Below are 15,403 nucleotides of genomic sequence, written 5' to 3' on the forward strand. Positions count from 1 at the left end.
CTCCAGTGACACTTGTCCATCTTGTGACCGCTCAAATGTGCACCCATCATTACCCCCCCCCCCCCTCCCCACACACACACACACCACCACACACATTTATACACACATGCATAGAAACACAACATACGTGTATGGGTGAAAAGGTTATTGAATAAGAAGAGCATTCTGCCCTACTGTAGGCCAGTGCCAAGAAGAAATGTCTCAGCCTGGGGATTAAATGTCAGCCTGATAACATTGTAAAGGAGAAGAAGATTCAAATTGCTGGCAGTTATCCATAGAGCATAACACAATACATGCACATGACACCATGCAAAGAGATGGTGCATCAAGCATACTGTACAGTCTATAACAGTGCATGCCAAACAATGTGATGTACAGGTACCCTGAAGGATATAAACAGGATCATAAAGTGCCTAATACACAATGTGCATGTACAATTTGTACATGCATGTACAGGTGTAGTCCTTAAAATCCATTATCTTACCAATGTGTAGTATAATTATGCTCATTATTGTTCTATCTATGAAAACATGTTAGGCTCTTTTGCTATTAAAAACAGTTTTCCGTCAGCTTTGAACAGCACTGTATAATCGTTGGCAAAACTATCTCTTGTGTTTTATTTTGTTTTAGGTTGGTTTGTTTCTTCTTCTTCTTTTTTTCTTTTTTTCTTTTTTCTTTTTTTTTGGGGGGGGGGGGGGGGGGGGAGAGGTGTTGGCATAATGAAAATGGGTGTAGGGTGTGTCATCTTGGTCCCCTTCTAAAGTGAGTACCGGTACTCCCTGATGGTTCTTCTTTTACCTGGGATAGTTCTGTGAGGGAGCATACTTTAGTATTAGCTACTGTATAATGAGATGCAGTAAGAAAGTACAACTGTAGGAGCCATGTTGTCATGGTGATACTTAGTGGAAGGATCGAGTGGGTATGAATTTTGGGTTGTATGTGATTATGGATGACACTGAATAAAATGTTTTTGCCACTATGGGATAATTCATTTCGTCATAAGAAATAAACTTCACTCAAGTGTTGCTTGACAGCTTTTGCAGTAATGGCATTTCACAGTGGAAAGAGATGCCACAGTTAAAATCAGTGTATTACACTGCAAAACAACATTGACAAAGTGCCAAACAAAGACAAGTCTGTGTATTACACAGGCTGCTTGTGTCTCATCTTTTGATACCATGGGTGTGATGTGTTAGAATGGTTTGAAGTCATAGTACAGCCATGTATACTGCATAGTGAGCAACATTGTGTATCGTTTGCATACACCAAGAGACTATTCAGTGTATATACGTAGGATGATAGGATTAAAGGGATCGTATAGCTTTGGTTGAGACGTAATTTCAGGTTTCTAACGTTTTTTTAGTGAGATAATGAGAAACCTATTATGAAATATGAAAGAGCATGTATTCTATGAGGAATTCAATGTTTATTCGATGAAAATTGGTTTTGGAATGGCTGAGATATCCCAAAAAATAGCGATTCTAATAAAGTGTGGAACCCACACTTTATTACGATCGCTTTGTTTTACTTTGTTTTTGGATGTTGCAGTCATTCCAAACCCGATTTTCATCAAATACAATTTGAATTCCTCTTTAAAATGGTATGCTCTGTACCATATCATACATGCTTTCTTGGTATCTCGCAAAAAGTTAAAAGCCCAATTCTCATCTCCACCAATACTGTACCATCCCTTTAAGTCTTGTGACCGTGTCTAACCCTGTACATTTATGTCCCTTCTCTTTTTGCTTTGCTTTTCTTTTCTTTTCTCCCAGAGCCCCGAGGAGCATGAGTTAGAGATGAACGTGAAGTCAAAGGAAGCCAGGAAGTACATCTTCAACTGTCTGGATGACATCGCAGGGGTCAACCTCCCAACTGACCTGGAAGGAAGTGAATACCTGGCAGAAAAGGCAGACAGGTATAGATCTATTTGGCTCAGAAGCACACAGTAATCTCTCCTAAATAAAACAAAACAAAATGAAGCAAAACAACAGAAAATGGGTATTGGAGGTATGCTAGACTCATTGTCCAGACACTTCCATGTTTAACTGAATGTTTCCATTTTATATGGTAAAACCAGGATTTTGGCATGCATGACCCTTTCGAGAATTAAGGTGCCAAGTTTTGCGGAAGTATAGAAATGCATGCAAAAGTTCTTTGTCTATAATACAGTGTACTGAATGCCAGTGGCAGTTTGTGAAAGTTTCATACCTAAAATGTTTCCGGTTTTTACAGTACAGTAGATGGAATTAATTTAAAGAAGATACAGCATGGCCACGAAAGGAAAAAAGCCCGTTAGAAATTCTGTGGTTAAAATTGCGAAAGGACGTAAACACATCAGAGAGAAAAACACGGAAACATATCCTGCAGTACTTCAACCTAATATCATATTGACCTCTTGAGAAGCATTGTTGTCATGTGTAGGAAACATGCATCGTTAGTTTGCTCTTGTTTTATTGTTTTTGTTTGTCTTCTCACATGTTGACTGCTGATATTAGTTTATTCAAAGGACCTGCGTAGTATACAGCTCTGCCAATAAAACTTTCACTTTGTCGACCTAGACAGTGTGATGAACTTTCCTGCAATGAAGCGAGGATGTTTTATCGGCTCTAAAAGTTGGGAGTATTTTGCTCTACATTTTGTGGAATTGCAAGCATATGAAACATGTCAGGAAGGTCAAATTTTGTGCTCCTGTGAAATGCCGCTAACATAATGAAACAATGCAAATATCACTTCAAAATACTCTTCACAAAATTACAAATGAGCAAAGCTAGCACATAGTGCAAAAAAACCAACAAATAATGATAATTCCTCGATAGCTTTGATTACATAGACATATAAAATTTGAAGACTGATCAAAGATTATGAAATGTGAGAGAGAAACAAATTGGAAATAATATCTGTTTGTATGGATGTCCTGATATCGTGAAACATGGGAAAGAAATTAGGGTGCTATGTCTGTAGCATGATGGGATTGTGGTGGTTAAAGGGACTGTACAGTATTGGTTAAGGTGGGGATTCATGTTTTGAACATTCCTAAGTTAGATGATGAGAAACCTCTTATGAAATATGAAAGAGCATGTAATTTTAAGAAGGATTCAACATTTATTCGATGAAGATTGGTTTTTAGATGGCTGAGATATATAAAAAAAAAATGATTATAATAAAAGGCGACAGGCCATGCCTTTTATTAGGATCTCTTTGTTTTGCGTTGTTTTTGGATATCTCAGCCATTTCAAAACCGATTTTCATCAAATACATTTGTAAACTTTTGATACCCCCTAGAATTGCATGCTCCTTGACATCTCATAGAGTGGTTTCGGAATATCTCGCAAAACGTTAGAAGCTAAATCCTCACCTCAACCAGAACTGTACACACTCTTTAAAGAATACACAAAACATGTTATAATTCTTTGTTCTCATGTCAAAATGTACTGAGATTGAGGCGTCTGTGCGTCGCATGCTGCTCATGCCAAGAACGAGGCACGAATTGTGGACAGCTGAGATGAGACAGACAAGAAGTACATTTGACTTTATCATGTAGCAAACTGCCTATCATGAAGATGGTGCATATAGAAAAAAACAAAACAACAACAGCAGTTTTTTTGCAAGGATCACAGTGCTTGCCAAATGTACAGACAGAGTTACAATGTAGTACTTGCCAAGAACATACTGCATTGTGTAAGGTTTGATACGTGAATATATTTGCAAGGAACATAGTGTGTGTTTGTCAGAGAAGTTTTTTTTTTGGATATACTAGTATGTATAACATTAATGTGAACAGGTTTGAACCAATGACGGTTAGGGGTATACAATTATGTAAAATCACAGAGTGACACTTGCTGAAAATTGCTTTACTACCGTGATGATTCTCCACCCATTCAATTCTCATGTGCTGGAACAGTTCATCAAATTCTGAGCTCTTGATATTAATAATGCAGTTGTTGTAGGTATTGATGCACCCCAGACATCAGATGGTCTTGCCTAGATAAATGAAAGCAGTCAAGTTATCATGACATGCCATTGACCTTTTCTGACCTGCAGGCGAGAGTTTGTCGACCTCCTGAAGAAGATGCTGACCATTGATCCGGACAAGCGGATCACCCCTCTGGAGGCGCTCAGTCACCCCTTCGTTAGCCTCACTCACCTGGCGGAGTACGCCCACTGCCGCAAGTAAGAAAAGCCTTCCCACCCCCAAACATGCAATGGACCAGTCCATGAGTCATGGAGTTCACCCTGCCAAGCAGTGGACTATTCCATATTATGAATTCTGACCCCCCAAACAGAACGGAACAGAACTTTAACCAGGGATGGTTTCACCTCAATTACACCCTATGATAGTCTTCTGTTTTGTTTGCATTGAGGAAGTGATCGTTTCTTTTATTTTGCTTGCATTAGGGAAGTGATGATTTCGTTTGTTCTACTTGCTGAGCAGCATTATTATCATAACTAGCAGCACCCGTGGAAATCCACGGGTCTGAGGGGTTTTATTTTTTTTTCTCATAATACGATTTTGCACATTTTTATTGAAGAAATAAAAAGAAAAGTCTTCTCATTCTTTCGTTAATTGTGCTGTCTTCTAAATGACCACCCTTCCCAGAAATTTTATAATACATTTTTGTAGTATATGCCAGGCGATCCGGTCCATTGGTAGGGATCATTCCCGCCACTACTTGCTTTTATTATAGAACTTGAGTTTCGAGGGGTTATTTGCACCCGTTGAAGTCCAACAGTTGTCTTGTTGCCCCTCACCCCTCCCCCCCCCCCCTCACGCACACACACATTTCCACCTCCGCAGGGCAAAAAACAAAAACATTCAGGGAAAAATTACCAAAAACGCAAATGAGATTCCCCGAAAGTTCTGCCCACAGGTTGTTCCTGTCGAAACCGGGAAGATATTAACACTATGACTTTGATTACCCCCTGCTCTTGCATCCACGCGGGCACCCGCGGGAATCCACGGCTGGTCTCAAGGCCTCGGTTTGTTTTGTGTTTTTTTTTTTCATGTTTCTTTTCCCCACGTTATGAGACAAAAATAAGATATTTTCGTCTTCATAATTTTGCTCCCTCCTTGTTGTTTTTAATCACCAAAACTTGGCTTGATATATCATATTAATATAGAACTACATCTGCTTCAGATTGTACATTATCATAATTAATATTAGGCCTACAATTATTGCTCCTATTATTGTTATTATTATACCATTATTATCATTATCCTTATTATTATTGTTACTGTTATTATTATTATCATCATCATTGTTATTATTTGGGGAGGGGGAGATCATAGTCATCAGGTTTAATAGGCACCCGTGGGAGTAGGTTCTCACGACCTCGTATTTTTTCTTTAATATTGTTCCCATGTTATGGAAGAAAGAAGAATATATACATCACTGCATTCGTCTTCATTTGCTCCCTCTTTTTTTTGTCACCAAAACTTGGTTTGATAGACCATAGAACCACACATTCTGTTTCCACTTGCAATTTTAAAAATAGGCGGTCGGCAAAGCGATGTTTTCCTCTACGTCCGCTCATCTTATGAATATGTATGATTACAGCAGCTCTGCAGTAAACGAATGGACACAGCTGCGCGTGTAATCTGATATGTAAGGGTACGATCGGCAAATATATTTAGCCGCGTCCTAAACAGTCTGCGTACGATGACACCGGACTTGAGAGCAAACGGCGAGCAAACTAAATGACGTACCTGATCGAACTGCATATAGTATTCTGCAGTTGTGCAAAATACAATTACATAACCAACGTTCGTTGTTTTCATTTGGGGACGCCAATAATGGCGAACTGTACGTAAATGCCCTTGTAGTCCATATCACGCACACACAGATTCGTGTAACCATCGTCAACACATTCAGTACACGTAACAGGCGGAGGCAAAGGTACATCACAGAACTATATACACACAGTGTAGAGTGTGTATAGAGTTCTGCGAGGTACATTGTGTGTGTGCGTGCGCGTCCGCCGGAAGATGTCAGAGATTTCGCTGCACCATCATCTTTAGTATCCCCCAGTGTCTCTGCAAGCTAAAAGATGGAAGATCGAGAAAGCAGGAGGCCAGCGCAGGTTCCGTGAATATTGGTTCCGTGAATATTGAAAAGCTCGGCTCTTTCGTCACGCACAAAAATGCATTATGCATGTAGCTAATTAATTTTTCTTTTTCGTCCTCGACGTCGACACGGAGGCGGAGAGGGGACGAAACCCACGCCATTCGATGTTGGATACTCTCCTGCGGCCGACGGCACCGGTCGCAACTGCCCGGAGCCGACGGCTCGGGAGGAGATAGAGAAACCAGCAACGCCGAAATAAAACAGGAAATACATAAGGCCGCGACAACAACAACAACTTCGAGTATTATAGTATAGGATTCAAGTTTACAGAATCAAAGTGTTTATTCACTTGAGGGTTATTTTGTTAGTTTGGTTATTCGCTTTTGAAGGTTTGGAGGGATTCATCGGAGAAATTTGATGGAAGTAACTGAAAGCTTTTTGACATTGCTTTGAGTAACAAAAACCCATTAATTTATTTTAAAGCATGATTTGACCCAGCATATAGTGTCTATGATGTTTCAGGTATAGATGTGTGCACAGTGTTGGATTATTGCACCCAAACAAATTCAAGCAAGAGGAGATTGTCCAGGGTTGTCATGGCTAAAACAGAAGTGGTAAGAATATTCAAGAAAAGAAAAAAGTGTCAAATCAGCATTTATATGCTACACGTTGGTCAGAGCAATTCTCGTCACCCACCCACCCCCTGCTCGTTAGACGCAATTACTGACGTCTAATCTCGTGTGGTCCAAGCGTGCGTCAGTTTATGATGCGAGAATGATGGCTCGTAACTATGGTTACTTGTAGCCAGTCCATTGTTGTTGGATTTTTATGATTTTTTTTTTTTCCAGGGAAAAACTTTTTTTTTTTTTGCCCTTTGGAAACAAACATCAATTAAGAACTTCAGTATCCCATTATGAGCCAAGCTTTTTAACAGGGTAAAATTCAGCCTTCTTCTGACTATATGCAGGGCTCAACAATAATATGATTGTTTTTTTTTTTAGTCCTCAGATTTCAAATTATAATGCCCCAAGCAAAAACAACAACGAATAGATGAATTAATAAATTGGCCTGAAATATATAAAGGAAATAGCAATCCATTTGGAATCTTGGTCACCTGATCTGGCCAACAGTAGATATCCTTTTTGGAAATTTAGTGGCCCAACATCAATTTTTATTTTTATTTTTTAAATTGGGAAATGCTTCTGATGCAAAAGGAGGAATGCCCAAGGATAGAATGTAAACAGCTCTTCTAGGCATGTTCAGGACATGAGCTTTTCCAGTGTGTAATGGATTGGAGAGCACCATGATTGATTAAAGTGGCCAAAGTTTTGCTCGGTGTTTCAAAGCTCATTTCTGATTTTTCTTTGGCTTCTGGAGAGGGACAGCCCATGACCAGAACTCCCTCTTTTGATATTCCTGGTGAATCTCTGATTAATCAGAGTTTAAGAATTATCATGCTACCGTACTGAAGTATTACCAGCCAATAACTGATTGAATAGATTCAAACCTATGAAAGAAACCAACAAAGAAAGGGTTGAAGAAAACATTGGAAATGGAAACTTGTGACACACTTATTGAGTTCGTGATTTCATAGCTGGATTGTTTAGTACATGTGCATGTGCCATTATACTCGCTATTTTGTCTTCATAACATTCAATAAAGGTAGGATCTTGGTCACAGGAAAGTGAGGTGAGTAATTGTGCTGACAATTCTGAAAACTAGATTCTATGGCATGGGAACTGACCGTTGAATTGACCGCTGTCCCTTTTCCCCGCTCGCAGCACCAAGTCATCGGTCCGTTGCCTGGAGGTGTGCAAGAGGGGAACGCAGCTCTTCGACAGCAACCTGCCCAGCGTGCCAGCAAGCTTCGGCGGGGTCATGACCCCTACGGCCAGTGCGGGCAATCTCAACATCGCTTTCAACAACCAGCTCAACGCTGCCATCCAGAATCAGGTAGGGCCTACAACTGAATGCCGCTGAGCACATGACCTTGACAAATTTGTCTTTGTAACTTAATGTACAAGTGAAAGAAAATGTTTGCACCCAAAGATTATTTGCAATCTACTCCCATCAACGCTCAGATTCAACTATTGATACCAATCTTCAAGTGAATGTCATTCATTCATATGACACAATTTATTCTAAGGTTGATACTATTTCTTGACTACAGCTAATCACCTTTAATAGGGCATTGAAGTCAAATGTATCTCCATAGATTTTCCAATTATCATGGTAGATCTATTTCTGTCAAGACACAGGGCAAGTGCAACTACTTAAGACTCCTACAAGTAGAATCATACTTAGAAAATAATCTTGCTTTGATCTGGACATACTGTAAATGTCATGAATTTTCTAAGTCGTTGCTAAAAGGAGCAAACTCTATTTGTGCCAGGCTCACACCCAGACGCTGGGCACGTCGATCCGGTCCCAGGCGCCCGAGTTCCCCTTCCTCCAGTACCACCTGCAGTCGGGGCCCTACATCCCCTACCAGCCGCCCCAGATCGCCCAGAGGGTGTCGCAGAATACCAATCAGCAGCAGCAGGCATCCACCCAGTACCCGAGACCAGATCCCTTCCAGCAGGTGGGTACCTCTGCTTGCACCCCTCTCCCCTCTTTCCTTGCCACCCTTCTCCCTCCCTTCCACCCCAATTGTCCGTCCACCCTCCTTTCGTCTCCCCAGTTCCTCCCCCTTCCCCTTGCACAGCAGTATTGCACAAAGATCTTCCCTCCCAAGAGTGCAGACGAGTTGTAAACATGGTGCCCAAAATACCCTCATCATTCATCATGTGGCATGTGAGAGAAAAAAAAAAAAAACATACAGAAGATAAATCTAACAACAATTTAGAACTCCCAGGTGTTTTGGCAAGGTGCTAGCCAAAATTAATAAAGAAGAAAAGAGAAATAAAGCAATGTCAGATGTCTGAAAGAGTTTTTCATAGGTATGGATTATCCTGTATAGTTGAGAGCAAATGCTACGTTCAAAAGTTGAAAAAGTTCAAAATGCTTTTGCCCCAATTCAAATCAAGTCAGTTTACTTCAAAAGCGCATGTCTCAGCTATCCATGGGTGTATTATCTGTGTTCAATGCAACAATCTCCCCAAATACTTTATGATGTTGGCAGCTGGGCGTATGCTTCTTATTAGATACCTTGTGTTCGTGTTCAATCAACTTCACATACACACAAACAAATAAAAGAATTAAAGCAAAAAAAAAAAAGGAGAACAGAATAAAAATCATACAACTGGTAAAAGTAACCAAGAAGTGTTACTCTTATCCTGCTGCAACGAGTCCACATGAACAGCTGTGATTCCATGCAGGGGACCATACGAAACAATATGCCAAAGGTGAAAATGAAAATCGTCACCATCCCAAATTTAGGAAATGGCATGTAATTGCGCAATGTCACAAGAACTACTCCAAGGAAAATTGGAAGGAGATAAGTGAATGAGATACGGAGGAGATGAGAGTTACAATGTGTATTGTGGCGTCCAGCCCTTACAGGTTTACCCCGTGAGAGTAGACAATGGAGTGGCCATGGTCAGCCAGGCACCCCAGCCTCAGAGTCTTCAGCTCCAGCCTCAGCTCTTCACACAGGTCAGTAGTGTTAAACACCACACATAACACCACTGAGCTAACACAAACACCTTTGGCTTTAACAACTGCACCTTCCTTACGCCATAACCCCATTTACCATAACCCTTTGTTCTTCTTTTCCCAATTTTTAACAATGCTACCTTTTACTATTAAAAAACACCACTATCCCCTTTTTACACAATTACCTTTAACTGACATCAGAACATCTTGTTTTGGTAAACTAATCTTCACTTCACCTGTTGAGGCCGAGTCCCGAGTATACTCGGGCAGGTGTCTATGGGAAATGCGTGTTGTAGCAAAAGCAGTCCGTCCTCAACGGGTTAATATTAGTACACTACTATCCCTTTGCTTACAATCCTACCTGCACATCTTCCTTGCACCATCATCCACAGTTTACACCATTCTCCTTCACTTAACACTGCTACTCCTTCCTAACACCATAGTCCCATGCACCAATGCCCTTTTTCTTACACCAATACACCTTGTTAACACCACCATCTTGTGCTTTCACCAGTTCCCTTTGCTTACACCCATACTCCTTGCCTACAGCTTGACCCCTAGAACTCCAACACAACTACCCCCTTTCTTGTGCATACCCCCTTGCTTCATCTTGCTAATTGCTTTTAATTGGAAGCACAAATGCCAAGTCTGGTTATTTTCTGTCCATGCTGGTGTTATTCAGTTGCCAGGTGATAGAAGATCTTGTCAAGTTATCATGTCTGTCATGCAGAAATGAGTCAAAGAGATTCAATTTGCCGTTCTAAAGCCCAATAAACTTAGGAATTTTGGATCCACATACAGTGTACATATTCAAATGGATAGAAACTAGTAGACTTCAAAGGAGTTTCATTGCAGGTAAGCACCACTTGTAAAGATTTTAGAGTAAGTTCATCCTCACACAGAGCAAAATAAACCATCCGCAGTGATACCTCACAAGGAATATTCTTGAAGTTATGATTAAGAATATCCCATATTTGTTTACTGTTTTCTCAGTTGTTTTTTTATTCAAGCAGATTTAATCGCAAATATCTCAAATTGACAAGCAATCAGGAGGTCTCAGGTTCGAATCCCAATGGAATCCCATTTTTATTGCTCAATTTTCCACTAATAAGAATTAAAGTGAACTCATTTTGTGATTAAACGTTTTTTACTTCTGCATGTTTCCATAATATAAATGTAAGTATTTCTGCGTACATGTAGTTTGGCATATCATAAAGACAATGATGATGGGGAGAAAGGAGGTAAAGTCAGAAAGTGTTGGGAACTCATCAAAAGAGAGAATGCCTTTAATCAGGGACAAAGCAAACTTTGTTTCGAGTGTGCATGGGACTATGACATCCTGGTTTTCTGGAGCCGGCTGAGGAGAGAGTCGAGTGAAGGGGATACGGCGTAATAACCCCTGTCCTGTTGTTGTGACTCCGCAGCATATTTTTAGCCGGCCGCCCTCTATCTCTTCATCTACCATGCCGATTCTCTACAGAGCCCGTTTTCCTGTCTCCCAGCCGACCCCCACGAATATTGCTAGTCTTGGTCTCAGGCTGAGAGAAAAAAACACATCATTTCCGTGCAGCTAATTTCTAAAAAAAACATATGCAAATAATTCGTAGTGTGATTAACTACGGGCACTGCTGTGTTGTTGGGAATTGAATTACACGATGACAAGTCAAACTGTCTGATTTCACTCGTATCAAAACATCTTCCATTCCGGTATTACTCACCACATCACACTCTTAGTCTGGCAAGTAAATTATTCCTTCCCCGAGCATGTATCACCTGCGTGTCGACATTGGAATTAGTCTGATACAGTTCTCGAGGTTGTCTTGAAGAGAAAGGGAGAAAAATGTGAATGAAACTCCAAACAGCATGATGATCTTAAGCACATGTACTTAACTTTTGCTTCATCGCAACTTTCATTAAATGTCAAATTCTTGCAGCTTGCCTCTCATACCATGAGAGTGTTCTGTGTGACTTGAATTGCAGTTTGTTAACTTTGTAGATCTTTCTTGGATTGAGAGAGGACCTTTTTTGCAGGCAAAGGGAGTGGAATTCTGTGGGATATCGAATTAATTTCTCTACATTCCTGGTAATCTTTGTAGATGATCCCCGTATGGCATGAAGAGGGGCAGTCCTCAATCCCCCTCTCCAAACCCATTGAGTCCTGAAGTAGTGTGCTGTAAGAATTACCATCTTGTTGTAAAGTTGACAACTCTAAATCTTATTCCATATCCTGTATTATAGAGAAATATTTACATATTATACTTTATAAGTGGTTATATTCATTAATTCTGTATAAACACTGGAAAGGATGTAGGCCTATTGCAGTTTCTTACTTTGAGAGTAGTAACATACATTCTTAAATTTTATGTTCTGAAATACATGTGAATTTGAGAATCATGTATAGACTTTAAGCAGTTGTGATCCATATCAGGCTCACATGAAAAATATTTTTTTTTACCCTCCCGTGTGTTGGTATACATATCAATCAGAAAGACCATGACCTAAAAAAACAGAAAGACAAAAAATCTTTGTCCGTGACCGTAGCAGAGAAATTTAGTTTCTGGGAGTAATGTGGGTTTAAGTTTGACTTTTGGGGGACTTTATGTAAAAGCAATCGGTCACGTACAGATGACACATCTGCATATCGTGCAAAGTGCATGGTCTCCGGAACAGAAGATGATATCCTTATTTATTTTTATCCCTCTTTGGCTCAGAGAGAAAGGAGAGACGAATAATGCTGTGACATTAGAAAACAAAACAAAAGCAGTGAAATTGAAGCAGGAGAGCAAGGAAACATTCATTTTGCCCTGAATCAAGGCTAATATCTCAATCTGAATTTGTTTCCTGTTTTCAGTATATACCACCATTTTTACTAGACAAAATGCTCTGTACCGTCCTTTTTGTCCCAACATCTTTTTACCGTGTTGTCTCTCTGATCAACTGCTCCTTACTTGATAGGTCTAATCCCCTGACAACGCTGGTTTGTCACCCCCATTACTCAGTGGATGCTTCCTGGGAAATGTGACCATGTTGTGGGCGTGATGGAAGATGCCATTACTGTTATGGGGGCTGTAGAAAAATGGGGGTTGATGGATGTGCCTCATAATAAAGAAGTGAAGAGGCTCTGCTGATTCTATAGGGAACTGATGTTGATAGTCATGTTTGGTGGTATATGATAGAAATACAAGCTGTCAATTTCAATGGCTGTCTGGCCTCCCGACCATCTTTTAATATTTTCATAATATTTGACCCAAAATATGTGCCATTGAGACATGAAAATTGTCAGTTAGAAGCTCAAAATGGTATCATCCTTTCTGTAGCAGCTGTGCAATCACGGTATACAAGTCATTGTACAGTATCAAAGTGTGCACTTGTAGTTTGAGGAAATGTCCTCTTTTAATAGGGTAGGTTAATGGGATGGGGGAGGTTGGGTTGGAACAGAGATGGTTTTCACTTGATACTGAACAAAACCCACTAACTAAAACGAGGGGGAAAAATCTTTCCTCTAAGAGAAAAAGAATAAATATGTACATTACATACATAAACATAGGGACATTATCACTTTGTGTTATGTGCTTTATAAGGACTGTCAATTATTGATTATTATTATCATTAATTCTGTGTCATGGGTTTATGAGCTACAAATACTTTTCATTGCAAGACAATATATGCTCTAACAAGACCGTGGAACAGCAATAAAAGGGCATTGTGCTTTTCAAGAACTGATAAACCGTAAAACTGGGAAATGCCGGTGATGTATCACAAATTTCCTTCTACATGACAGCTAGCTGTGCATAGTGTGTTACCATCTGTCTATCCTGTTTGACACACAATACCAGTACTGCATCCTTTTAGGAGGAAAAAATGCTAGGAATGATAGCTCGAAGATCCAACACAGCAGAATGACTGTCAAAATACAATCCAATGTCTCTTTATTTCTTATAAAGACTTCATTTTCTGCCGAGAGACCTTATCAGATTTATGTCTTTAGACAAAGGGAAAGAAAGCGGAAGAGAACCCGTGGAGGTATTCTTGAAGGTACACGTACCTTCGAAGGTGACTAACTGGGAAATGGGGCGATAACATCTCTCACCCCTCTGGCTTCCAGGGTTCAAAGTTTTAACATCCTAATCACAGCTGTGCTCCCCTTTGTACAATTTCACCCTTCCAAAGGCTTAGGAACCCCCTATGATGGGCTGCATCTTTGCCCATATCTGATGGAACAAAAAACACTAAAATATTTTCAGTCCTTCCTTTTCCGGCTCCTTTTTTTTTTTTTTTTTTTTTTCGTCAGGTGCTGCTTGAAAGAAAAGCCTTGTGACCAACTGTTCCTGTAGATAAAATGACACTTCCTAATCAATGACGGGGAAACAATGGGTATACCCATAGTGACTCGCCTTCCGCTCGTTTCCATCGCGTTCTTTTCAAAGTGAGAATCCACTCGGTGTGCAGTTTAGTTCTTCAGTAGGTCGAGTGAAAAATCCAACTGACAGAACGATGAAAGTTTCCATGGAAAATTTCACATGTACAAGAAATGATACAGTGATAAAATTTTCAAGTTTCTAAGTTTTCGTAGATTGGGGATATCATAATCATCGAACAGCAAAGAATACGAGGTGATCATTTCGTGGGTTGATAAATCTTCTATTCGCTTCCTTGCAAATTATCATTAATTTCATTTTGAACTTGAATTTAAGGAAAAGGTAAAGAATGCAATGAAAATGAAGAGCATTTACATCCTCTGATTCAATTTGCGTTCGGTAGTATAAAGTGATTACCGACAAAACAAATCATTTTGTGATATATTTATGTTCAATTGTCTGTGTGTGTTGTAAAACGGTGGCAGCAATGCTTTGTCTAATTTGCAAACAGTGAATGCGACAAGAGTTCCAAATTCGTGAATATACTGTATGTAAAGTGAACTCCATTCAACTCCATGACATTCAGGGTGGGGGCGGTCTGATTTTGATTAAACCTTTACTGTCCTGTTTTACTTTAATGTACAGTACTTGTTAAACTTAACGTCATCAAAATGGAATGTCTCCTTAAAAAGAGAGGAAAAAAAGAAGATCTATAATGTTTTTCAAGGAGAGAAAAATTACAAACAGGAGTTTGGCAAGTTTGTATGATTCATGCGAGTGTTGGATGGGTGGAAGGGGTACAGTAGGTGAGCCAGCACTTGCCAAACTGCATTGTTTAATGAATTTTCACGGCCAACATAATCTTGAATTTTGCTCTGGTCCTTCTGAAGCTGTTATTTGGTGAATATATATTTGGAATTTTGTACCTTGGAGTTCCTTTTGAGAAGTTTTTTTTTTCTTTCACCTGTTCTTCGGTCTCTCTCCTGGCGCTAACTGTCATTTCATTTACGGGTGATGCGCAGGTCAATGCCGGTGCGTCAGAAATATAACGAGCCTGCTTCCACTCGGCTGCACCAACCGCTTTTTGTGCAGCGGTGCCTGCCCGTTTCTGATAGCTGATATGATTGACAGTTTTGGCTGTTTTCGTTCAGAATTAAAGCGAGCAGGAAAAGCCATTTTTGGACTTTCTCTTCAAAAAAAATCTCACATCCTATTCTTGCACACAAGGGGTATTGTTTACAGAGATATAATGGGATGGGGGAGCCGGAGGGTGGATATTGTGATCAAATTTTATGAGACTGCAAAGATCAAACCCATTATTAGTTTTTGCTGTTAAGTAGCTGACAGTGAAAAATCCATCGCACCTCACATTTTCTGTAGCCAACATAC

At 39.9% G+C, this 15,403-nt stretch overlaps 1 protein-coding gene across 1 annotated transcript in view; it reads left to right on the forward strand.

Moving 5' to 3' along the window:
- The window catches only part of LOC139726688 (homeodomain-interacting protein kinase 1-like), a 72,268-nt gene that overhangs the window by 39,655 nt on the left and 17,210 nt on the right, over positions 1-15,403 (forward strand). The window contains exons 5-9 of the mRNA XM_071637674.1: positions 1,773-1,915; positions 4,042-4,170; positions 7,844-8,015; positions 8,455-8,643; positions 9,555-9,656. Coding sequence (XP_071493775.1) covers positions 1,773-1,915; positions 4,042-4,170; positions 7,844-8,015; positions 8,455-8,643; positions 9,555-9,656 — 735 coding nt within the window. The remainder of the gene's footprint in view (positions 1-1,772; positions 1,916-4,041; positions 4,171-7,843; positions 8,016-8,454; positions 8,644-9,554; positions 9,657-15,403) is intronic.

This window comes from Diadema antillarum, unplaced genomic scaffold, assembly GCF_040938485.1.
Source record: "Diadema antillarum isolate AM-2024a unplaced genomic scaffold, OU_Dant_1.0 seq00000096_RagTag, whole genome shotgun sequence".
NCBI classification, from domain to species: Eukaryota; Metazoa; Echinodermata; class Echinoidea; order Diadematoida; family Diadematidae; genus Diadema; species Diadema antillarum.